At 42.3% G+C, this 25,926-nt stretch overlaps 1 protein-coding gene across 1 annotated transcript in view; it reads left to right on the plus strand.

Annotated features, from left to right (window-relative positions):
• SVOPL (SVOP like) overlaps positions 1–25,926 on the plus strand; it is a 93,335-nt gene that overhangs the window by 14,429 nt on the left and 52,980 nt on the right. Inside the window, exons 6-9 of the mRNA XM_018046888.1 lie at positions 11,085–11,148; positions 15,683–15,808; positions 16,890–17,018; positions 24,833–24,906. Of these exons, the coding sequence (XP_017902377.1) occupies positions 11,085–11,148; positions 15,683–15,808; positions 16,890–17,018; positions 24,833–24,906 (393 nt within the window). The remainder of the gene's footprint in view (positions 1–11,084; positions 11,149–15,682; positions 15,809–16,889; positions 17,019–24,832; positions 24,907–25,926) is intronic.

Consider the following 25,926-nt stretch of genomic DNA (forward strand, 5'->3'; position numbering starts at 1 on the left):
ATCTGGACCCGGGCTTTTGTTTGCTGCAAGACTTCGGATTACATTTTAAATTTCCATGCTTGTGATGGGTCTGTTAAGATTTTCTATTTCTTGCTGGTTCAGGTTTGGAAAGTTGTACTTTTATAAGAATTTGTCCATTTCTTCCAAGTTTTCCATTTTACTGGCATATAATTGCTGATAGTAGTCTCTTATGATCCTTTGTATTTCTGTGTTGTCTGTTGTGATCTCTCCATTTTCATTTCTAATTTTATTGATTTGAGTTTTCTCCTTTTGTTTCTTGATGAGTCTGGCTAATGGTTTGTCAATTTTATTTATCCTCTCAAAGAACCAGCTTTTGGCTTTGTTGATTTTTGCTATGGTCTCTTTTGTTTCTTTTGCATTTATTTCTGCCCTAATTTTTAAGATTTCTTTCCTTCTACTAACCCTGGGGTTCTTCACTTCTTCCTTTTCTAGTTGCTTTAGTTGCAGAGTTAGGTTATTTATTTGACTTTTTTCTTGTTTCTTGAGGTGTGCCTGTATTGCTATGAACCTTCCCCTTAGCACTGCTTTTACAGTGTCCCACAGGTTTTGGGTTGTTGTGTTTTCATTTTCATTCCTTTCTATGCATATTTTGATTTTTTTTTTTGATTTCTTCTGTGATTTGTTGGTTATTCAGCAGCGCGTTGTTCAGCATCCATATGTTGGAATTTTAAAATAGTTTTTCTCCTGTAATTGAGATCTAATGTTACTGCACTGTGGTCAGAAAAGATGCTTGGAATGATTTAAATTTTTTTGAATTTACCAAAGCTAGATATATGGCCCAGGATGTTATCTATTCTGGACAAGGTTCCGTGTGCGCTTGAGAAAAAGGTGAAATTCATTGTTTTGGGGTGAAATGTTCTATAGATCTCAATTAGGTCTAACTGGTCTATTGTATCATTTAAAGTTTGTGTTTCCTTGTTAATTTTCTGTTTAGTTGATCTATCCATAGGCGTGAGTGGGGTGTTAAAGTCTCCCACTATTATTGTGTTATTGTTAATTTCCCCTTTCATACTTGTTAGCATTTGTCTTACATATTGCGGTGCTCCTATGTTGGGTGCATGTATTTTTATAATTGTTATATCTTCTTCTTGGACTGATCCTTTGATCATTATGTAGTGTCCTTCTTTGTCTCTTTTCACAGCCTTTGTTTTAAAGTCTATTTTATCTGATATGATTATTGCTACTCTTGCTTTCTTTTGGTCTCTATTTGCATGGAATATCTTTTTCCAGCCCTTCACTTTCAGTCTGTATGTGTCCCTTGTTTTGAGGTGGGCCTCTTGTAGACAACATATATAGGGGTCTTGTTTTTGTATCCATTCAGCCAGTCTTTGTCTTTTGGTTGGGGCATTCGACCCATTTACATTTAAGGCAATTATTGATAAGTATGATCCTGTTGCCATTTACTTTGTTGTTTTGGGTTCGAGTTTATACACCCTTTCTGCGTTTCCTGTCTAGAGAAGATCCTTTAGCATTTGTTGGAGAGCTGGTTTGGTGGTGCTAAATTCTCTCAGCTTTTGCTTGTCTGTAAAGCTTTTGGTTTCTCCTTCATATTTGAATGAGATCCTTGCTGGGTACAGTAATCTTGGCTGTAGGTTATTTTCTTTCATCACTTTAAGTATGTCCTGCCATTCCCTCCTGGCCTGAAGAGTTTCTGTTGAAAGATCAGCTGTTAATCCTTATGGGAATCCCCTTGTGTGTTATTTGTTGTTTTTTTTCCTTGCTGCTTTTAATATTTGTTCTTTGTGTTTGATCTTTGTTAATTTGATTAATATGTGTCTTGGGGTGTTTCACCTTGGGTTGATCCTGTTTTGGACTCTCTGGGTTTCTTGGGCTTGGGTGATTATTTCCTTCCCCATTTTAGGGAACTTTTCAACTATTATCTCCTCAAGTATTTTCTCCTGGTCTTTCTTTTTGTCTTCTTCTGGGACTCCTATGATTCAAATGTTGGGGCATTTAACATTGTCCCAGAGGTCTCTGAGATTGTCCTCATTTCTTTTAATTCATTTTTCTCTTTCCTCTCTGATTCATTTATTTCTACCATTCTATCTTCTACCTCACTAATCCTATCTTCTGACTCCCTTATTCTACTATTTGTTCCCTCCAGAGTGTTTTTGATATCATTTATTGCATTATTCATTATATATTGACTCTTTTTTATTTCTTCTAGGTCTTTGTTAAACCTTTCTTGCATCTTCTCAATCCTTGGCTCCAGGCTATTTATCTGTGATTCCACTTTGTTTTCAAGATTTTGGATCATTTTCACTATCATTTTTAAGGCAAGAATACTGAAGTGGTTTGCCATTCCCTTCTCCAGTGGACCACATTCTGTCAGACCTCTCCACCATGACCCGCTCATCTTGGGTTGCCCCTCGGGCATGGCTTAGTTTCACTGAGTTAGGCAAGGCTGTGGTCCCAGTGTGATTAGAATGACTAGTTTTCTGTGAGTATGGTTTCAGTGTGTCTGCCCTCTGATGCCCTCTTGCAACACCTACCATCTTACTTGGGTTTCTCTTACCTTGGGCGTGAGGTATCTCTTCATGGCTGTTCCAGCAAAGCACAGCCACTGCTCCTTACCTTGGATGAGGGGTATCTCCTCCTGCTGCCCTTCCTGACCTTCAATGTGGGATGGCTCCTTTAGGCCCTCCATGAACAGTATGAAAAGGCAAAATGATAGGATACTGAAAGAGGTACTCCCCAGGTCAGTAGGTGCCCAATATGCTACAGGAGGACAGTGGAGAAATAACTCCAGAAAGAATGAAGGGATTGAGCCAAAGCAAAAACAATACCCAGCTGTGGATTTGACTGGTGATAGAAGCAAGGTCCGATGCTGTAAAGAGCAATATTGCATAGGAACCTGGAATGTCAGGTCCATGAATCAAGGCAAATTGGAAGTGGTCAAACAGAAGATGGCAAGAGTGAACATCGACATTCTAGGAATCAGCGAACTAAAATGGACTGGAATGGGTGAATTTAACTCAGATGACCATTATATCTACTACTGCAGGCAGGAATCCCTCAGAAGAAATGGAGTAGCCATCATGGTCAACAAAAGAGTCCAAAATGCAGTACTTGGATGCAATCTCAAAAATGACAGAATGATCTCTGTGTGTTTCCAAGGCAAACCATTCAATACCACAGTAATCCAAGTCTATGCCCCAGCCAGTAATGTTGAAGAAACTGAAGTTGAACGGTTCTATGAAGACCTAAAAGACCTTTTAGAACTAACATCCAAAAAAGATGTCCTTTTCATTATAGGGGACTGGAATGCAAAAGTAGGAAGTCAAGAAACACCTGGAGTAATAGGTAAATTTGGCCTTGGAATGCGGAATGAAGCAGGGCAAAGACTAATAGAGTTTTGCCAAGAAAATGCACTGGTCATAGCAAACACCCTCTTCCAACAACACAAGAGAAGACTCTACACATGAACATCACCAGATGGTCAACATCAAAATCAGATTGATTATATTCTCTGCAGCAAAAATGGAGAAGCTCTATACAGTCAACAAAACCAAGACCAGGAGCGGACTGTGGCTCAGATCATGAACTTCTTATTATGAAATTCAGACTGAAATTGAAGAAAGCAGGGAAAACCGATAGACCATTCAGGTGTGACCTAAATCAAATCCCTTATGATTATACAGTGGAAGTGAGAAATAGATTTAAGGGCCTAGATCTAATAGATAGAGTGCCTGATGAACTATGGAATGAGGTTCGTGACATTGTACAGGAGACAGGGATCAAGACCATCCCCGTGGAAAAGAAATGCAAAACAGCAAAATGGCTGTCTGGGGAGGCCTTACAAATAGCTGTGAAAAGAAGAGAGGCAAAAAGCAAAGGAGAAAAGGAAAGATATAAGCATCTGAATGCAGAGTTCCAAAGAATAGCAACAAGAGAAAAGAAAGCCTTCTACAGCGATCAGTGCAAAGAAATAGAGGAAATCAACAGAATGGGAAAGACTAGAGATCTCTTCAAGAAAATTAGAGATACCAAGGGAACATTTCATGCAAAGAGGGGCTTGATAAAGGACAGAAATGTATGGACTTAACAGAAGCAGAAGATATTAAGAAGAGGCGGCAAGAATACACAGAAGAACTGTACAAAAAGGATCTTCACGACCCGGATAATCACGATGGTGTGATGACTCATCTACAGCCAGACATCCTGGAATGTGAAGTCAAGTGGGCCTTAGAAAGCATCACTACGAACAAAGCTAGTGGAGGTGATGGAATTCCAGTTGAGCTCTTTCAAATCCTGAAAGATGATGCTGTGAAAGTGCTGCACTCAATATGCCAGCAAATTTGGAAAACTCAGCAGTGGCCACAGGACTGGAAAACGTCAGTTTTCATTCCAATCCCTAAGAAAGGCAATGCCAAAGAATGCTCAAACTACCGTACAGTTGCACTCATCTTACATGCTAGTAAAGTAATGCTCAAAATTCTCCAAGCCAGGCTTCAGCAATACGTGAACCATGAACTTCCTGATGTTTAAGGTGGTTTTAGAAAAGGCAGAGAAACCAGAGATGAAATTGCCAACATCCGCTGGATCATGGAAAAAGCAAGAGAGTTCCAGAAAAACATCTATTTCTGCTTTATTGACTATGCCAAAGCCTTTGACTGTGTGGATCACAATAAACTGTGGAAAATTCTGAAAGAGATGGGAATCCCAGACCACCTGACCTGCCTCTTGAGAAATCTGTATGCAGGTCAGGAAGCAGCAGTTAGAACTGGAGATGGAACAACAGACTGGTTCCAAATAGGAAAAGAAGTATGTCAAGGCTGTATATTGTCACCCTGCTTATTTAACTTATATGAAGAGTACATCATGAGAAACGCTGGACTGGAAGAAGCACAAGCTGGAATCAAGATTGCCGGGAGAAATATCAATAACCTCAGATATGCAGATAACACTACCCTTATGGCAGAGAGTGAAGAGGAACTAAAAAGCCTCTTGATGAAAGTGAAAGAGGAGAGTGAAAAAGTTGGCTTAAAGCTCAACATTCAGAAAATGACGATCATGGCATCCGGCCCCATCACTTCATGGGAAATAGATGGGGAAGCAGTGGAAGATTTATTTTTCTGGGCTCCAAAATCACTGCAGATGGTGATTGCAGCCATGAAATTAAAAGATGCTTACTCCTTGGAAGAAAAATTATGACTAACCTAGATGGTATATTCAAAAGCAGAGACATTACTTTGCTGACTAAGGTCTGTCTAGTCAAGGCTATGGTTTTTCCTGTGGTCATGTATGGATGTGAGAGTTGGACTGTGAAGAAAGCTGAGCACTGAAGCATTGATGCTTTTGAACTGTGGTGTTGGAGAAGACTCTTGAGGGTCCCTTGGACTGCAAGGAGATCCAACCAGTCTGTTCTGAAGGAGATCAGCCCTGGGATTTCTTTGGAAGGAATGATGCTAAAGCTGAAACTCCAGTACTTTGGCCACCTCATGTGAAGAGTTGACTCATTGGAAGACTTTGAGCTGGGAGGGATTGGGGGCAGGAGAAGAAGGGGACGACAGAGGATGAGATGGCTGGATGGCATCACTGACTCGATGGACATGAGTCTGAGTGAACTCTGGGAGTTGGTGATGTACAGGGAGGCCTGGCGTGCTGCGATTCATGGGGTCGCAAAGAGTCGGACATGACTGAACGACTGAACTGAACTGAACTCACTATCATTATTCGAAATTCTTTATCAGGTAGATTCCTTGTCTCTTCCTCTTTGGTTTGGTTTGGTGTGCATTTATCCTGTTCCTTTACCTGCTGGGTATTCCTGTGTCTCTTCATTTTGTTTATTTCTTTATTGCTGTGTTTGGGGTGGCCTTTCTGTGGTCTGGCAGTTTGTGGAGTTCTCTTTATTGTGGAGTTTCCTCACTGTGGGTGGGGTTGTACGGGTGGCTTGTCAAGGTTTCCTGTTTAGGGAAGCTTGTGTCGATGTTCTGCTGGGTGGAGCTGGATTTCTTCTCTCTGGAGTGCAATAAAGTGTCCAGTAATGAGTTATGAGATGTCAATGGGTTTGGAGTGACTTTGGGCAGCCTGTAGATTGGTGCTCAGGGCTATGTTCCTGTGTTGCTGGAGAATTTGCATGGTATGTCTTGCTCTGGAACTTGTTGGTACTTGGGTGGTGCTTGGTTTCAGTGTAGGTATGGAGGCATTTGATGAGCTCCTGTTGATTAATGTTCCCTGGAGTCAGGAGTTCTCTAGTGTTCTCAGGATTTGGACTTAAGCCTCTTGCTTCTGGTTTTCAGTCTTATTTTTACAGTAGCCTCAAGACTTCTCCATCTATACAGCACTGTTGATAAAACATCTAGGTTAAAAATGAAAAGTTTCTCCACAGTGAGGGACACAGAGTTACATGGGGATGAGAAGAAGGAGGAAGGAAGAAGGAGGAAGGAGATAGAGGTGGCCAGGATGAGATGAGGTGGAATCAAAAGAGGAGAGAGATAGCTAGCCAGTAATCACTTCCTTATGTGCCCTCCACAGTCTGGACCGCTCAGAGATGTTCATGGAGTTATACAGTGAAGAAAAGAGGGAGGAAGGAGACAGAGGTGGCCAGGAGGAGAAGGGGGGAATCAAAAGGAGCGAGACAGATCTGGCCAGTAATCAGTTCCCTAAGTGTTCTCCACTGTCTGGAACACACAAAGAGATTCACAGAGTTGGGTAGAGAAGAGAAGGGGGAGGGAGGAGATAGAGGCGACCTGGTGGAGAAAAAGGAGAATCCAGAGGGCGAGAGAGCAGTCAAGCCAGTAATCTCACTCCCAAGTAAAAATGGGTACTGAAGATTGGGTTTTTAAAGGTACAAAAATTGATAACAAATACCAAAAAGAAAAGATTAAAAATCTAGAGTAGAGGTTAGATTTTCAAAAATTCAATATTTAAAAAAAGTCACAAAAATTATAAAATATATATATATGAAGTTTGCTTTAAAAATTAGGGTCTCTTTTTTTTTTTTTTGCAAAGTAACAGTAGGTTATAAAAATGAAAATTAAAGTAGTAATAGAGGACTTAAAAATAAAAAATTAAAGAGTGATAGTATAAATAGTAAAAATATCTCTAGGACTTTCTCTGGTATTGCTGTGGGCAGTGTGGGGTCAGTTCATTTTCAGATAGTTCCTTGATCCGGCTTATATTTCTCAAGATCTATAGGCCCCTTCTTATGTAGTTGGTACTAACTACAGGGTTTTAATCTATTACATCTGTCACTTTCAAGGGGGTTCCAAACCTCCTCTGTTTTAGCTTCTTCTGTTTGCTGGTCTCTTCAGTGTCTAATTTCTGCCCTGATGCAACGGGGTGGTGGTGGACACCTTTTTAGGCTCACTTGTTCAGTTGTGCTGTGGGGAGGGCGGGACACTGCAAACAAATAACACTGGCGTGTGCTTGGAGTGTCTTGGCCTCACTGGCTTTGCCCCTGCTCAGGCTGTGTGTGCTTTCCCTGTCTACACTACTTAGGCTCTAGGTTACTCTGCTGGGAACTGTACGAGGCCTGCCCTGGGTTGTATGCACTTCCCAGGTCTAAGCTGCCCAGGTTCAGGCACTTGGGTAGTCCTCAGAGGCGCAGACTCGGTTGGGCCTGCATTTTGTGCCCTTCCCAGGTCTGAGCAGCTCAGGTGACCAGGTGTTTGGTGAGCGCGGTTGCTGTGACTTATCGCCTCCCCCGTCCCTGTCGCTCGGTTTTCTGGGTGTACAACCTGCGCACCTTCTCTGGTGGATGTTGACTGTCCAGAATCCTAAGAAGTCTTGGTTAGCAATGAAGCCTGCTTGCAGTTTGGTAGATAATGCCTCTCTGGGGCCATGATTGTCCCCTTCCGGCTCTGGCTGCCCTCGCCTGCCTGTCACCAGAAGGGGATGGGCCGGTCTGCAGGTGGCTAGCTCTGCTCAGTCCTTTGTTCCGTGAGCAGGCCTGGTGGTATCTTAGGTTAGGGCTTTTTGCGAGGTAGCTATCCCACAGTCTGGTTTGCTATCCCAAGTTAGTTCCCTCAGATTGCCCTTGGGGTATTCAGGCCCAGTCCTTACTCTAAGCAATGCAGCCCATGCCTCCCTGCCCAGCCCCTGCTTGCTAGTGGCAGATGTGGGCATCTGTGCTGCTTCTCCACTGAGGGAGTTACCGTTGGGCATGTAATCTGTGGGTTTTAATTATTTATTTATTTTTCTTCCCGGTTATGTTGCCCTCTGTAGTTCCAAGGCTCGCCACAGACTCAGCAGTGAGAGTGTTTCCTGTGTTTGGAAACTTCTCATTTTTAGACTCCTTTCCTGGGACGGAGCTCCATCCCTACCTCTTTTGTCTCTCTTTTTATCTTTTGTATTTTTTCCTACCTCCTTTCGAAGACAATGGGCTGCTTTTCTGGGTGCCTGATGTCCTCTGCCAGCATTCAGAAATTGTTTTGTGGATTTTTCTCAGCGTTCAAATGTTCTTTTGATGAATTTGTAGGGGAGAAAGTGGTCTTACTGCCCTATTCCTCTGCCATCTTCTGGTATTCCCATTTCTTTCAGAATTTTCCACAGTTTATTGTGATCCACACAGTCTAAGGCTTTGGCATTGTCAATAAAGCAGAAATAGATGTTTTTCTGGAACTCTCTTGCTTTTTCTATGATCCAGTGGATGTTGGCAATTTTATCTCTCGTTCCTCTACCTTTTCTAAATCCAGGTTGAACATCTGGAAGTTCATGGCTCATGTATTGTTGAAGCCTGGCCTGGAGAATTTTGAGCATTACTTTGCGGGCATGTGAGATGTGTTCATTTGTGCAGTAGTTAGAGCATTCTTTGGCATTTCCTTTCTTAGGGATTGGAATGAAAACTGACCTTTCCTAGTCCTGTGGCCACTGCCGAGTTTTCCAAATTTGAGTGCAGCACTTTCACAGCATCATCTTTTAGGATTTTAAATAGCTCAACTGAAATTCCATCACCTCCACTAGCTTTGTTCATATTGATGTCCTAAGGCCCACTTGACTTCACATTCCAGGATGTCTGGCTCTAAGTGAGTGATCATACCATCATGATTATCTGGGTCATGAAGATCTTTTTTATATAGTTCTTCTGTGTATTCTTGCCACCTCTTCTTAACATCTGCTTCTGTTAGGTCAATACCATTTCTGCCCTTTATTGAGCCCATCTTTGCATGAAATGTCCCCTTGGTATCTCTAATTTTCTTGAAGGAATCTCTAGTCTTCCCATTCTATTGTTTTCCTCTATTTCTTTGCACTGATTGCCGAGGAAGGCTTTCTTATCTCTCCTTGCTGTTCTTTGGAACTCTGCATTCACATGGATATATCTTTCCTTTTCTTCTTTGCTTTTTGCTTCTCTTCTTTTCACAGCTGTTTGTAAGGCCTCCTCAGACAGCCATTTTGCTCTTTTGCATTTCTTTTTCTTGGGAATAGTCTTGATCCCTGTCTCCTGTACAATGTCACAAACTTCCATCCATAGTTCATCAGGCACTCTGTCTATCAGATCTACCTAGTCCCTTAAATCTATTTCTTATTTCCACTGTGTAATCATAACGGATTTGATTTAGGTCATACCTGAATGGTCTAGTGGTTTTTCCTACTTTCTTCAATTTAAGTATGAATTTGGCAATAAGGAGTTCATGACCTGAGCCACAGTCAGCTCCTGGTCTTGTTTTTGCTGACTGTGTATAGAACTTCTCCATCTTTGGCTGCAAAGAATATAAGCAATCTGATTTTGGTGTTGACCACATGGTGATGTCCATGTGCAGAGTCTTCTCTTGTGATGGTTAGATAGCATCATCAAATCAATGGACATGATTCTGAGAAAATTCCATGAGACAGTGAAGGAAATGGGAGTCTGGCATGCTACATTTTGTGGGGTCACAGAGTTGAATACAACTTAGCAACTGAACAATGCTCCTAGGACATAGCTGTGTTCACCAACCTGGAAGCTCTCTGGACCCTGTTTGTTAGGGATTTTTATGGAGGTTTCCTCATGTAGGCATGATTGATTATTAATTAGTTTTCCAGGCCCTCTCTTCTCTTCAGAGGAGGGGGGATAGGGCTGAAAGTTCCAAGATTCTAATCATGCCTTAGTGTTTGAAGACCAGCCACCATCCAGGATGCATCAAGCATCACCTCCTTAGAATAAATGATGCTCCTATCATCCAGGAAATCCCAAGGTTTTCAGGAACTCTGTGTCAGGGACTGGCACCAAAGACCAAATATTAGCAGGAACCAGGGCTTCCCGGGGGCTTCCCTTATAGCTCAGTTGCTAAAGAATCTGCCTGCATTGCAGGAGGACTGGGTCCCATTGCTGAGTCCAGAAGATCCCCTGGAGGAGGAAATGGGGACCCATTCCAGTATTCTTGCCTGGAGAATCCCATGGACAGAGAAGCCTGGTGGGCTACAGTTCATAGGGTTGCAAGAGTTGGACACAACTTAGTGACTAAACTGCCACCAGGACTTCCCTAGCAGCTCAGATGGTAAAAAACCTGCCTGCATCTTGGAAGGCCTAGGTTCAATCCCTGGATCAGGAAGATCTCCTGGAGAAGGGAGTGGTAACCCCCTCCAGTATTCTTGCCTGGAGAATCCCATGGACAGAGGAGCCTGGTGGGCTATGGTCTGTGGAGTTGCAAAGAGTTGGACATGACTGAAAAATCTTTCAGGGACAGAGACCAACATATGTATTTCTTATCATTTTACAGTGATGAATTTTTTCTCTGAATTCTTTATCAAAGAAACAATAAAAATTATGATTTTTTTTTTTTTTTTGGTTAAAGAAATGTTTATTTATTTATTTTTTGCTGTGCTGCATCTTCATTGCTTTGTGTAGGCTTTCTCTAGTTGTAAGCAAGGACCACTCTTTGTTGCATTGCTCGGGCTTCTCACTGTGGTGACTTCTTGAGTTGCAGAGCATGGGCTCTAGGCACACAGTAGTTGTGGCATGTGGGCATAGTTGCCCTGCAGCATGTGGAATCTTCCTGGACCAGGGATCGAACCTGTGTCTCCTGCATTGGCAGGCGGATTCTTATCCACTGTACCACCAGGGAATTCCAATGACTGTTTCATAAGAAAAGTTATTTGGTTTTATAAAAGCATAATTGTGTTTCCCCCTTCCTGTTTAGGCTAATCATAAAGACTGAATTCTTGCCTACAAAATATCGAGGCTACATGCTCCCCTTGTCTCAGGTGAGTGAAGCCAAATTCTACCCAGTCTTCAGATTCCAGTTTTTCTCCTGGTCGGTTGATGGTCCTTTGATCAGCACACTCCTGGAACTTGGTACCAGCCAAGAAGCATTAGGAATGCTGGACCACAAAGGTCATTTCCAAGGCTTTCTGAGCCAGGACTTAATCCACAGCAGCATTTAGAGCACAGTAACCCCTTCCCCAGGAAACAGTCCACTGGCTGGTTTCACTAGAATGACAGTCGCTCACGAATGCATCTGGGATGAACATTCTCTCCCCATTGAGTCTTAGTGGAGTCACACTCTCAACACCCCTTCTAGAGTCTCCCTTGTGGACAATAGTGTCCATAACTGGCCTGTGCCTGTGAGCAGTTTTGTAATCTCCTCCTCCTAGCTGAGCCGCTTCCCCAGGTGAGAAGATGAGGATGTTTCCCACCCCTCCTTAGACCCCTGCTGGCCACTCACTAGAGGTTTTGCATCCAGAAGCTCCATCAGTCTAGGTGCCCTTGTACCATCTTTGATGTCATCTTTATCCTAAAGCCCTGACTTTCAGAGGACCCAGGAAGGTGATGACCCTTCCCACCGAAAAATATATTAATATATTTGGCAATGAATAAAGCAGTAGGAGAATATTTACAATTAGACAACAACAATAAAAAATGTAGGCAACCAAATGCTAACTCTTTATATCCCTCCAAGCTTTCTGCTTATCTTTGTCAAGATAAATGCCCACACTTTCAATAGTTAGGGGTTGGGTTTTACACGGAATGTTATTTAATAGACATGATCTGGTTCAGGCTCATCTGTGAACATTTTCTCTTCCATCTACTTCCATTGCTTTTGTCATGATCCCATGTCATGACATTGTTTTATCTTCTCATTGCTGGTTTTATATTCCAGGTCTTTTGGGGTCATCTAATTGATGAATCCAATGGTTTCAGGTGGCTAATGGGTTGGCCAAAAAGTTCTTTTGGGTTTCCCATAACATCACAAGGGATAAACTGAATAAACTTTTTGATGTTTCTTTCCACCGCACCCCCAAAATATTTATCTACAACGAAGAGCATCTTCTTACTACTGAGCCGCCACAGAAGCCCTGGTGCAGCGTCTAACAGCAAATCCTGTTGCTTTTACCTCCAAAATATGTGCCAAATCCATCAAACAGGAAATAAAATTTTTTTCTTATCATTTCACCACTAAAATCCTTTTCAGTGCCACATATACTGTTGCCCGGTCTGCTACAGTGGCTTCTTACTGGCCTTCTTGCACATTGCCTCTTCAGAAAGATCATCCCTGATCACACAAGTCATTCTCACATTGCTTCTTTCTTTCATAGCTCTTACCACTTTCTGAAATATTCTTGCTGTTTTAAAAATAGACTCCCTTGGTGATGAAATAGTTACCCTGTAAGTGGCCCCCCAAAAGGTCTTTTAAAATATTATCTTCTCGCCATCTCTGTGAGGTGGAATGGAGTTATCATCTATTCTTCATCTTCCACTGGGAAAATAATGCTCACAATAACACTCGGACATGTTTTAATTCCCAACTCATGAGGGTGGCTGCCATGCTCTTTGTTGATATGAAATAATCTCAAGATAAAATTTTCAGGACAGAAAGCAGTATTGAGAAATATTTATGCTATGTTACCATTTTAAGCAAAGAACAAAACATATCCTCATTAGCTTGTATATGTTTAGAACAGGAGAGGTTCTTGACATTGTACAGGAGACAGGGATCAAGACCATCCCCATGGTCTTGAAATGCAAAAGAACAAAATGGCTCTCTGAGGAGGCCTTACGAATAGCTGTGAAAAGAAGAGAAGTGAAAAGCCAAGGAGAAAAGGAAAGATGTAAGCATCTGAATGCAGAGTTCCAAAGAATAGCAAGAAGAGATAAGAAAGGGATTGTCAGGGATCAGTGAAAAAGAAATAGAGGAAAAGAACAGAATGGGAAAGACTAGAGATCTCGTCAAGAAAATTAGAGATACCAAGGGAACATTTCATACAAAGATGGGCTCAATAAAGGACAGAAACGGTATGGACCTAACAGAAGCAGAAGATATTAAGAAGAGGTGGCAAGAATACACAGAAGAACTGTATAAAAAAGATCTTCATGACCCAGATAATCACGATGGTGTGATCACTCATCTAGAGCCAGACATCCTGGAATAGGTCTAAGGTCAAGTGGGCCTTAGAAAACATCACTACGAACAAAGCTGGTGGAGGTGATGGAATTCCAGTGAAGCTATTTCAAATCCTGAAGGATGATGCTGTGAAAGTGCTGCACTCAATATGCCAGCAAATTTGGAAAACTCAGCAATGGCCACAGGACTGGAAAAGGGCAGTTTTCATTCCAATCCCAAAGAAAGGCAACACCAAAGAATGCTCAAACTACTGCACAATTGCACTCATCTCACACACTAGTAGAGTAATGCTCAAAATTCTCCAAGCCAGGCTTCAGCAATATGTGAACCGTAAACTTTCAGATGTTCATGCTGGTTTTAGAAAAGGCAGAGGAACCAGAGATGAAATTGCCAACATCCGCTGAATCGTGGAAGAAGCAAGAGAGTTCCAGAAAAGCATCTACTTCTGCTTTATTGACTATGTCAAAGCCTTTGACTGTGTGGATCACAATAAACTGTGGAAAATTCTGAAAGAGATGGGAATCCTAGACCACCTGACCTGCCTCTTGAGAAATCTGTATGTAGGTCAGGAAGCAGCAGTTAGAACTGGACATGGAGCAACAGATTTGTTCCAAATAGGAAAAGGAGTTCATCAAGGCTGTATATTGTCACCCTGCTTATTTAACTTACATGCAGAGTACATCATGAGAAATGCTGGGCTGGAAGAAGCACAAGCTGGAATCAAGATTGCTGGGAGAAATATCAATAACCTCAGATATGCAGATGACACCACCCTTATGGCAGAAAGTGAAGAAGAACTAAAGAGCCTCTTGTTGAAAGTTAAAGAGGAGAGTGAAAATGTTGGTTTAAAGTTCAACATTCAGAAAACTAAGATCATGGCATCTGGTCCCATCACTTCATGGGAAATAGATGGGGAAACAGTGGAAACAGTGGCAGATTTATTTTTTTGGGCTCCAAAATCACTGCAGATGGTGATTGCAGCCATGAAATGAAAAGACTCTTACTCTTTGGAAGGAAAGTTATGACCAATCTAGATAGCATATTAAAAAGCAGAGACATTACTTCGCCAACAAAGGTCCATCTAGTCAAGGCTATGGTTTTTCCAGTGGTCGTGTATGGATGTGAGAGTTGGACTGTGAAGAAATCTGAGTGCCAAAGAATTGATGCTTTTGAACTGTGGTGTTGGAGAAGACTCTTGAGAGTCCCTTAGACTGCAAGGAGATCCAACCAGTCCATTCTAAAGGAAATCAGCCCTGGGTGTTCATTGGAAGGACTGATGCTGAAGCTGAAACTCCAGTACTTTGGCCACCTCATGCGGAGTTGACTCATTGGAAAAGACCATGATGCTGGGAGGGATTGAGGGCAGGAGGAGAAGGGGACGACAGAGGATAAGATGGCTGGATGGCATCACTGACTCGATAGACATGGGTTTGGGTGAACTCTGGGAGTTGGTGATGGACAGGGAGGCCTGCAATTCTGCAATTCATGGGGTCGCAAAGAGTCGGACACGACTGAGTGACTGAACTGAGCTGAGAACAGCTTTGGAAGGATGGAAGAAACTGGTGATACTGGTTTCTTCCGAGAAGAGGAACTGGATGGAAGGAAACTGGGAGAAAAGAGGAATATATTCACAGTGCTCTCTTTTGTACCTTGAGTTACGAACCAGTGACTATATTGTTTAGTCAAGAAAAGAAAGTCTATGTCTTGGGCCTGAGGTGTTTTTAAACTTTGATGGCATTGCTGTCTCCCTGTCTTGCTGAGCCTCCTACCTGTAGACAAGCAAATGGAGTCGTGGAGAAATGAATAACTTCGCCAATTCATCCAGTCCTGGAGGTGGTGCCGCTCCTCAAGCAAAGCCTCTGTCCCATCTCCTCCTCTTACAGTGCAGGTCAGGGTGCTCCTGGAGTGGGTGTATGGAGTGCATTCAATCAGTTCAGTTCAGTTGCTCAGTTGTGTCTGACTCTACGACTCCATGGACTGCAGCACACCAGGCTTCCCTGTCCATTACCAACTCCCTGAGCTTACTCAAACTCATGTCCATCAAGTTGGTGATGCCATCCAACCATCTCATCCTCTGTCATTCCCTTCTCCTCCTGCCTTCAATCGTTCCCAGCATCAGGGTCTTTTCCAATGCATCAGTTCTTCGCATCAAGTGGCTGAAGTATTGGAGTTTCTGCTTCAGCATCAGTCCTTCCAATGAATATTCAGGACTGATTTCCTTTAGGATGGACTGGTTGGCTCTCCTTGCTGTCCAAGACACTCTCAAGAGTCTTCTCCAACAGCATAGTTCAAAAGCATCTATTCTTTGGAGCTCAGGTTTCTTTACAGTCCAATTCTCACATCCACATGTGACTATTGGAAAATAGGAGGGCTTTAACCTTCCTTCTCTGTCCCAGGTTTTCTGGCTGGCTGGATCCCTGCTCATCATTGGCTTGGCCTCCGTGGTCGTCCCCACCATCGGGTGGCGCTGGCTTATCCGCATTGCCTCCATCCCTGGTATCATCCTCATCATGGCCTTCAAGGTAACGAAGCTCATGGGCTCCCTGTTGACCTTCCCTCTGGTTGGCCCGGTGGCCTTCTTGGCGTGCAGAGATCTTTCTCATGCCTGGGACCTTTCTCCTTTATTTAAGTGTCTGTCTCTGTCGGTTTACGTGAAAAGGGTGTTTTGGCAGATTTAATGCACAAGCCCAGTCATGAAGCTGTGAATGCAGGATATGTTTGGGGGAGATCAGGCAGGCAGTGAGTTGTAGAGTGAGGGGTGCTGGGGGAGGCTGGCTGGAAAGACAGGCCTATGTCCAGGTTACAAAGAGCCTGGAGGACCAGGGGCCCTGGTGGTGTGAAAGGGGTTGCATGCTGGGGAACAGGTACTTGGTTATGTGCAGGCTGGTGGGAGGGAAGATGGAAAAGGTCAGAAAAGCAGTTTGAAACAATCAGATTAATCCTGGTGGGTGATGAGGATGACCTGAACTGCACTCTGGCCGGGGAATGGGGAAGAGGATACTGCTGGGGGAGATGTTTGCTGATGAAGAACCCACTGGTCTTCATTGGGGGAGGCACCAAGGGCAGGGGGCCCTTCAAGTTGATTTTCAAGGTCCTCATGTCAGTGGAAGGCTGTGCTGTTTTCTGAGTGTGGTGTTCAGAGTATGCCACTATCAGTGGGTCAAAGGCCTCTACAATTGGGATGGTTCCTCTACTCGTGGTTCCTGCACTGTGGAGAGTTCTGGGGTTCCTGGGGAGGGCCTAGGTGATGGAGCAGTAGAAAGAGTAGAAAATCAGTAAAAAGTAAAGCAGTAGAAAGAGCCCTGAAAGGCAGCTCTTTACAGATCGGCTGTAAGAATTTCATTGTATTAAGTTGGTTGGGCCAAGCTGGTGTGAAGCTTAGTATGGATCCACTGTCATCCTAGATGGGACTATGATAAGGCGACGGCAGCTTTTTGTTCTAGCGGGACTGCACTAGTGCGCCTGCTGTCTTGTTGCCGCAGAGCTTGCCACGTCCTTACCTTCTCTGGAGACTGGGATGGTGTAGCATATGGAACTGCAATGGTCGTATCTCTGGGGTCCACAGCAGTTGCAGCTCTGATGTTCTTTGTCACCTATGCCCAGTTTATTCCTGAATCTGCGCGGTTCAATGTCTCCACCGGGAACACTCAGGCTGCCCTGGCTACACTGGAACGCATCGCCAAGATGAACCGCTCAGTCATGCCGGAGGGGAAGCTGGTGGAGCCCATCCTGGTGAGTCCTTCTCCAACCAGGGGTCACCAGAAACCCCCTTAGTGGTGGAAAGTGAGAGGGAAGGGGACCTGAGCCCTCCAGGGGCAGGACTAGGAAAAGAATGGAGGAAAATGAGCCTAAATCCAGCTCTACCTTGAGCCTGGTAGAGCCAAGTAACGCAATATCACTTTTTTTTTGGTCCAAATCTTATTGAAGTATAGTTGATTTACAATGTTGTGTTTAATTTCTGCTGTACAGCAAAGTGACTCAGTTATATATTATTTCATAATTCCTTTCCATTATGGTTTATCCTAGGATATTGAATATAACTCCATGTGCTATACAGATGAGGCAGTCAACATCTGCTAATCCTGGATTTCCAATCCTCCTTGCCCCCTGCCACCCCTCAACAACCACAAGGCTGTTCTTTATATTTGTCTGTTTCTGTTTCATAGATGAGTTCATTTGGGTCATATTTAGATTCCACATGTAAGTGATATACGATATTTGCCTCTGACTTAACTTCACTTAGCATGATAATGTCCAGGTCCATCTGTGCTGCTGCAAATGGCATTATGTCAGTATTTTTAATGGCTGAGTAGTAATCCACTGTGTGTGTGTATGTGTGTGTGTGTACACACATATTTATAGCACATCTTCTTTATCCATTCATCTATCAGTGGACATTTGGGTTGTTTCCATATCTTGGCAATTGTAAATAGTGTTGCAATAGATTTTAGGGTGCATGTATCTTTTTGATTTATAATTTTGTCTGGATATATGCCCAGGAACGGGATTGCTGGATCATATGGCAATTCTATTTTTAAAGTATTTTAAGGAACTTCCATACTAATTTCCTTAGTGGCCACACCAATTTACATTCCCACCAACAGTGTAAGAGGGTTCTCTTTTCTCCACATCCTTTCTGGCATTTATTACTTGTAGGCTTTTTATTGATGGCTGTTCTGGCTGCCTGCCTGCCATCACTTTCCTCATCAACAAAATGGAAATAACAGTACCTGTCTTACAGAGCTAGTCACATGTTATCGCCACACTGTTTATAGCCAAGAGATTGTTTCATAATTTTATTTTCCTTGTATTGGCCTTGTCCTACTGATATCAACTGTATAAACCTCATAAATGATTTTTTCAAAGCAAAATTTGGCATTTAAATTCTATTTTTAGGGTCATTATCTATCAAGAGTTATCGATGTTTTTTACTTTTTTATTGTTGTCAAACTCAATTTTTACAGTTCCTTTTTTGTCTCCCTCCCCTTTGTGTTGGGTTAATTTGGCTTCTTATTTAATATGTAAATGCTGGATCTGTGTGTGTTTAATTGGATATAAGAAGCATGGAACAGATCTAGCTTTGCCATATCCAAATAACTAACACTGATGTATTTTTATTGAATAATCCATCCCCTATGTATTTATATTTATTGCTGAATATTATGTTCTAAACAAGCTTCCCATGTGGTGCTAGTGGTAAAGAACCCACCTGCCAATGCAGGAGATTCAAGAGATGTGGGTTTGATCCCTGGGTCAGGAAGATCACCTCGAGAAGGAAGGAAATGGTAACCTGCTCCAGTATTCTTGCCTCGAGAATCCCAGAAGAGAAGAGCCTAGTGGGCTATGGGCCATAGGGTCACAAAGAGTTGGACACAACTGAAGCAACTTAGCCGGCATGTTCTAAATATTAGGTTTGTTCAAATATAAATGGGATTTATTATATACTAGAACATTAGTTGTTGGTCTATAGTATTTTATAATAAGTTTCATACTTATAAAGTATGTGCTTGTTATCAAAGTTCTTTTTCAGAATTTTCCAAGCTATTTTCTCAGGCCTAGTTTTCATTGTCATTGCTGTTTTGTTCAGTCACTAGGTTGTGTCCGACTCTTTGTGACCCCATGGATTGCTGCACACCAGGCTCCCCTGTCCTTCACTGTCTCCCGGAGTTTGCTCAGACTCAGGTCCATTGAGTCAGGGATGCTATCTAACTATCTCATCCTCTGCAGCCCCCTTCTCCTTTTGCCTTCGATCTTTCCCAGCATCAGGGTCTTTTCCAATGAGTTGGCCCTTCACATCAGGTGGCTAAAGTATCGGAGCTTCAGCATCAGTCCTTCCAATGAATATACAGGGTTGATTACCTTTACAATTGACTGATTTGATCTTGCAGTCCAAGGGACTCTCAAGAGTCTTCTCTAGCACCACATTTTGAAAACGTCGATTATTTGGCATTCAGGCTTCTTTATGGTCCAATTCTTTTCCATACTTGACTAGTGGAAAACCATAGCTTTGACAGTACAGACCTTTGCTGGCAAAGTGATGTCTCTGCTTTTTGATATACTGTGTAGGTTTGTCATAGCTTTCCTTCCAAGGAGCAAGCGTCTTTTAATTTCATGGCTGCAGTCATCATCTGCAGTGATTTGGGAGCCCAAGAAAATAACACCTGTCACTGCTTCCACTTTTTCCTCTTGTTTGCTGTGAAGTGATAGGACCAGACGCCATGATCTTATTTTTTTGAATATTGAGTTTTAAGTCAGCTTTTTCACTTTCCTCTTTCACCTTCATCAAGAGGGTCTTTAGTTCCTCTTCACTTTCTTCCATTAGAGTGGTATCATCTGCATATCTGAGGTTATTGATATATCTCCTGGCAGTCTTGATTCCAGCTTGTGATTTAACCAGCTCAATATTTCACGTGATGTTCTGTGTATATAAATTAAATAAGTTGGGTGACAATGTACTGCCTCGATGTACTCCTTCCCCAATTCTGAACCAGTCAGTTGTTCCAATATCTGGTTCTTAACTGTTGCTTCTTGACTCATACACGGGTTTCTCAGGAGACAGGTAAGCTGGTCTGGTATTCCCATCTTTTGAAGAATTTTCTACAGTTTTCTGTGATCCACACACTTAAAGGCTTTAATGTAGTCAATGAAGTATGCTGTAATTAGTAATGCAGTAATGTAGTCTGTAGTAAGTAATTAGTAAGTAATGTAGTCTGCTTTAATGAAGGAGAAGTAGATGTTTTTCTGGAATTCCCTGCTTTCTCTATGATCCAACAAATGTTGGCAATTTGAACTCTGCCTTTCTAAACCCAGCTTGTACATCTGGAATTTCTCAGTTCATATACTGCTGAAGCCTAGCTTGAAGGATTCTGAACATAACCTTGCTAGCATGTGAAATGATCACAGCTATACAGTAGTTTGAACATTCTTTGGCATTGCCTGTTTTTGGAATTGGAATGAGAACTGACCTTTTTCAGTTCTGTGGCTACTGCTGAGTTTTCCAAATTTGCTGACATATTGAGTGCAGCACTTTCACAGCATCATCTTTTAGGATTTTAAATAGCTCGGCTGGTATTCCATCACCCCCACTAGCTTTGTTCATAGTGATACTTCTTATGGCCCACTTGGCTGCACACTCCAGGATGTCTGATTCTAGGTGAGTGGCCACATCATTGTGGTTATTTGAGTCATTAAGATCTTTTTTGTATAGTTCTTTGTATTCTTGCTACCTTTTCTTAATCTCTTCTGCTTCTGTTAGGTTCTTACCATTCCTGTCCTTTATCATGCCCATCCTTGCATGAAATACTCCCTTGATACCTCCAATTTTCTTGAAGAGATGTCTAGTCTTTCCCATTCTGTTGTTTCCCTGTATTTCTTTGCATTGTTTGTTGAAGAAGGCTTTCTTATCTCTCCTTGCTATTTTCTGGAACTCTGCATTCATTTGGATGCATCTTTCCCTTTCTCCCTTGCATTTCACTTCTGTCTTCTCAGCTATTTGTAAAGCCACCTCAGACAACCACTTTGCCTTCTTGCATTTCTTTTTTTTGGGGGATGGTTTTGGTCACTGCCTTCTGTACATTGTTACAAACCTCCATCCATAGTTCTTCAGGCACTGTCTACTATATCTAATCCTTTGAATCTATTCATCCCCTCCACTGTATAATCATAAAGGATTTGCTTTAGGTCATATCTGAAAAGCCTAGCAGTTTTCCCTACTTTCTTTAATTTAAGCCTGAATTTTGCAATAAGCAGTTCATGATCTGAGCCACAGTCAGCTCCTGGTCTTGTCTTTGCTGACTGTATAAAGCTTTTCCATCTTCAGCTGCAAAGAATATCATCAATCTGATTTCAGTATTGGCTATATGACAGTGTCCATGTGTATAGTCGTCCCTTGTGTTGTTGGAAAAGGGTGTTTGCTGTGATGTGTGTTTTCTTGACAAAACTCTGTTAGCCTTTGCCTTGCTTCGTTTTATACACCAAGGCCAAACTTGCGTGTTACTCCAGGTATCTCTTGACTTTCTACTTTTGCATTCCAATCCCCTATGCTGTTAATTTGTTTTTTGGTGTTAGTTCTGGAAGGTCTTGTAGGTCTTCATAGAACTGTTCAACTTTGGCTTCTTCTGCATTAGTGGTTGGGGTATAGACTTGGACTACTGTGATGTTGAATGGTTTGCCTTGGAAATGAACCAAGTGAACCAACCAAAATTAAATGATTTTTTTTTTTTAGAAGAACTTTAAAGTGAAGTGGGAGTGAAAATCTCTTTAAGACCCCATATTCATTTCCTTTGGATATATACCCAGAGGTGGGGTTGCTGGATCATACGGCAGTTCTGTTTTTAATCTTCTGAGGACTGTCCATACCACTTTCCACAGTGGCTGCACCAATCTATGGCAGAGCCTGATCATGACCCAGCTCTTCCCCCATGCCTCACATGGGTCCAGGGCAGCAACAGCTCTCCCCACTCACCTCCCCACATCTTACTCCCTCAGGCATTGTATGACCACGACAGAAAGGTGATGTCAAGGGTACAGGTCTTCTGTGTCCAGCACACAAGTCAGAGGTGGGCTTTTCTAGGTGTTCCTGACTTTCCACTGATGACAAAAGCATTGTAATCTCACTGCCACCTGACCTGGCGCTGGATGTGTTATGAGATAGAATGTGCTTGATAATAATGCAAAAATTAGAATTAAATGCCCCAAACTTCCTCACATTCAGTTTTCATTTGGTAAGGTGTTCTCACTTTGCTTTGCGGAGTGTTTCCCCTAATTATTCCCGCTTGTGAAACAGGAATCTTGAACTTTCTTCCAAAGAATTAAGGATGCTTCTGTTATTTTAATTTATTTTCCGGATTTTGGAAATAAAAATTCGTGGTTCACAGGTCAGGCCCCTACTATTAGGCAGTATCAGCTCTCTCCTACCTTTCTACCAAGATACTGACAATTACATCTTATCATGCAAAGCATGGTGGGAAGACTAGTTGCTAGGCAACAAGGATTAAATGAAAGAAGCTATTATGCTTTGTAGAAATTGGCACATAATCTCTAACTGGCTGTGAAATTTTGATTGCCAACAGCATAAAAAGTGAAATTGGGTTCAGAGAGAAAAAAATTTAGAGACAAAACCATGGACAGCTGAATGATCATGAGGGTCTGATTGTAGAGTTTTTTGATGTGGACCATTTTTTTTTTAAGTCTTTATTGAATGTGTTACAGTATTGCTTTTGTTTTGTGTTTTGTTTTTTTTTGGCCATGAGGCCATGTGGGATCTTAGCTCCCCGACCAGAGATCAAACCTGCACCTTCTGCATTGAAAGGTGAAGTCTTAATCACTGGACCATCAGGGAAGTCTCTGATGTGTATTATTATTATTATTTTTTAACCCAGTAGTTGTTCCAGGACTGAGGAGCACTGAGGTCCACTTCTTTCCTCTTTCCTTTTTCCCTCCTCCCTCTCCCACCCCTCCTCCTCCATCTCCTATCCCACTGGGTATTAATTCACTTGGGCTGCCATAATAAAATAGCATAGACTGGGTGTCTTAAACAACAAATATTTTCTCATAATTCTGGAGGCTAGATGTCCAATGTCAAGGTGTTGCAGAGCTGGTTTCTTCTGAGGCTCCTTTCCCTGGCGTTTTAATGTCCATCTTCTCCCTGTATCTTCATGGCATCTTCCCTGTGTGTGCATTCTGACCTCATTTGTAAGGACATCGGTCATATTGGATTACCATCCACCCTAATGACCTCATTTTAGCTCGTTTAACTCTTTAAAGACCCCATCTCCATTCTCAGTCATCTCTACAACCGCCCCCTACCCTCCTTCCTCTTACATCCTTCTCTTTTCTCCCCCTTCCTTCTTTTTCCCCATTCATTTCTCTTGACTTCAGCTTGCTGCCTCCATGCCTCATGCCCATTAAATGATCTTGTTCTTCTCCACGGTGGTCTATTGAGCAAGGCCTTGTGAATACAGAGCTGTAAGCAAGGGACCCTGCCTTCAAGTCTCCTAAATCTGGTTAGAGAGGTGAGACTTACATAGGAAAGTATCAATAACATAACAGAACCCAGATGCCTAGAACCAGGCGAGTGGCCCGGGCAGCAGGGTGTAGAGGATCATAGCAGAGAGGTGACTATGAGCCAGGTTGGCAGAGCCACCTGCAGGCAGAAGTGGGGCAGACATTGCACACTGAGAGGAGAGGCAGCCTTGGGGAGGAAAAAGGCCAGGCAGGAGGAATGGTGTGAGCTGAGACCAAAGGTAGAGATGAGCAGTGAATTCGGTCACATAGGTGGTTATTAGGATGCTGTGTGGAGGAGCCTGGGCAAGATGCTGTGGGTGGTGGAGCCTCTGCAGTTTCACTCCCTAGATGCTTTGGGGGCTGTCTGAGGAGGGACCATTCCATGAAGAAGCTGAATAAGTCCACCCATTTGGGTTGTATAGCCAAAGGTTCAGAACCAAATGACTTATTAGGATAAAATTTATGTTTATATATAACTTGGCTTTCTGAATCTCCAGTGACACTTGGGGAGGTGAGGGGACCATAGTTGTGTCTAAACCCAGGGGCCATGGCAGAGACACAGGTGGGAAAGACCCAGACGGGCTCTGTCTTCAAACAGCTATGTGATCTTAGGCAAGTCACTTACCCTTTCTGGGCCATATATTCTGTGTTGGAAAACATGAGGATAGGGCTGGATCAGAGGTTTTCCAAAGATGAGTGACCAGAGTCCCGAAATATAAAGCAGATGAAAGTGGAGTGTCAGTTGCTCGAGTCCACCCCCAGTGAAATCTAGGAGATGAGCCTGAAAGTCACGGAGGCAAAGGACCTCTGAGTTCTCTGGAAGCTCTTCCTGTGACAACAAAATCCAGGACTCCCAGACCATACATCTGGTCTCCCTGGTCAGGGGGCCAAGGGTGGGATGCTGTAATCCCAGGTGGATCTGTGAGAAAAGAGTAGTTGGTTTTCAGCTGAACACCCTCCACCTGAAATATTCCTAGCTCTACATAAGAATCCATTACTGCCTAATCCTGTATAACTCAGCCTTATTTTGATCCAAACATACTTAATAGGCACTGGCTATGGACAAGAACTTTTACTAAAGACACACAAAGAAATTGGACACTGTATCCTGTTTCCAAATTTAGGCCACTTGTTTTTCACACGAGTCTCACACTTTTTGAATATTAGGGTTTTTTCATCTGAATGTTAAAAGAATCTCGATCAGTTTCATATTTGTTTTTGTATCCTCCTATTTTCTGTATTCTAGTCTACCTCTTACCAATACTGGTGAGAAGGAGAAGAGTAAAAGGGTTAGAATCTTAAATTCAGTGGGTCTTGGTACTTGCCAGCGATAATAAAAAGTATGCAGAGACTGATTGAGACAAATGTGTTAAAGCCAATATTTATGGGTTTGGGTGAAGGGTATTTAGGGAGCAGAATGGCTGTCTTTCTGTACTACATTCCCACATTGTTCTTGCTTTCTCTGATCTAAAATATTAGAGTCAACTTGGCCCATTCTTAACCCACTTAATCTGTCCTGTCTCCCCCTTTCACTATCCCAGGAAAAGAGAGGAAGATTTGCAGACTTATTGGATGCTAAATATTTACGGACCACGTTACAGATCTGGGTCATATGGTAAGAATGGTATTATTTCAAAATTAGGTTTAGGGAGGTTCAAGAGGGACGGGATATATGTATACTTACAGCTGATTCACATTGTTGTACAGCAGAAACTGATACAACATTGTAAAGCAATTATACTCTAATTAAAAAAAAAACTAGATTCAAATAAACAAACATTTTCAGTGGGAGAAAGTCCACTGAAGTAAACTCTTCCTGAGTGCTCTGGGGAGAAACACAAGGCAGACACCAGGAACGCCTTGTCTTTTTGCTTAACACCACAGACCAAAAAAATTGATATAAAATAACAATATAAAAAGAGAGAAAAAAATCCAAATCATCTATAACCAGTTTTTAAAATTTTTTCAGTTGAGTTCTGTACTAACCTTTTGCAGCCTGGTCTCTTCCCTCATCACTTTCCAGGAACTGATCCTCTGAGGTCACTGAGAGTCATATTCAAAGGAATAGATTCAGTGGTTTTCTCTGTGCAAAGATTTTCTAAATAGGACACAAAAAGTACTAATGCTAAAAGAAAAGATTGATGAGTTTGCCTATACTAAATTAAGAGCCTGAAAAGTATGCCACCAACTGAGAAAAGAAATGTATAGTATATTATGTCCAACAAATTGTATATACATATTATATATATTATTAATATATGTTACTGTTATATAACTTATTTCAACAAGAAAATCATACCTGACCTGGTAGAGAAATAGGCCAGAGACTTGAACAGCCACTTGACCAGAAATGTGTATCAAATAAATACATGAAAGCATGTTCAACCTTAAAGTCTCCAGGGAAATACAAATTAAAACCAAATGAGAAGCCATTACAAATCCGCCTGAATGGCTAAGTTAAAAAAACTGTATCAAGCGTTGAAAGCAAGAAAGCGAAGTCGCTCAGTCATGTCCTGCTCTTTGCGACCCAGTAGACTGTATCTGGAGAAGATGATGGCACCCTGCTCCAGTACTCTTGCCTGGAAAATCCCATGGACAGAGGAGCCTGGTGGGCTGCAGTCCATGGGGTCGCGAA

Source organism: Capra hircus, chromosome 4, assembly GCF_001704415.2.
Source record: "Capra hircus breed San Clemente chromosome 4, ASM170441v1, whole genome shotgun sequence".
Lineage (NCBI taxonomy): Eukaryota > Metazoa > Chordata > Mammalia > Artiodactyla > Bovidae > Capra > Capra hircus.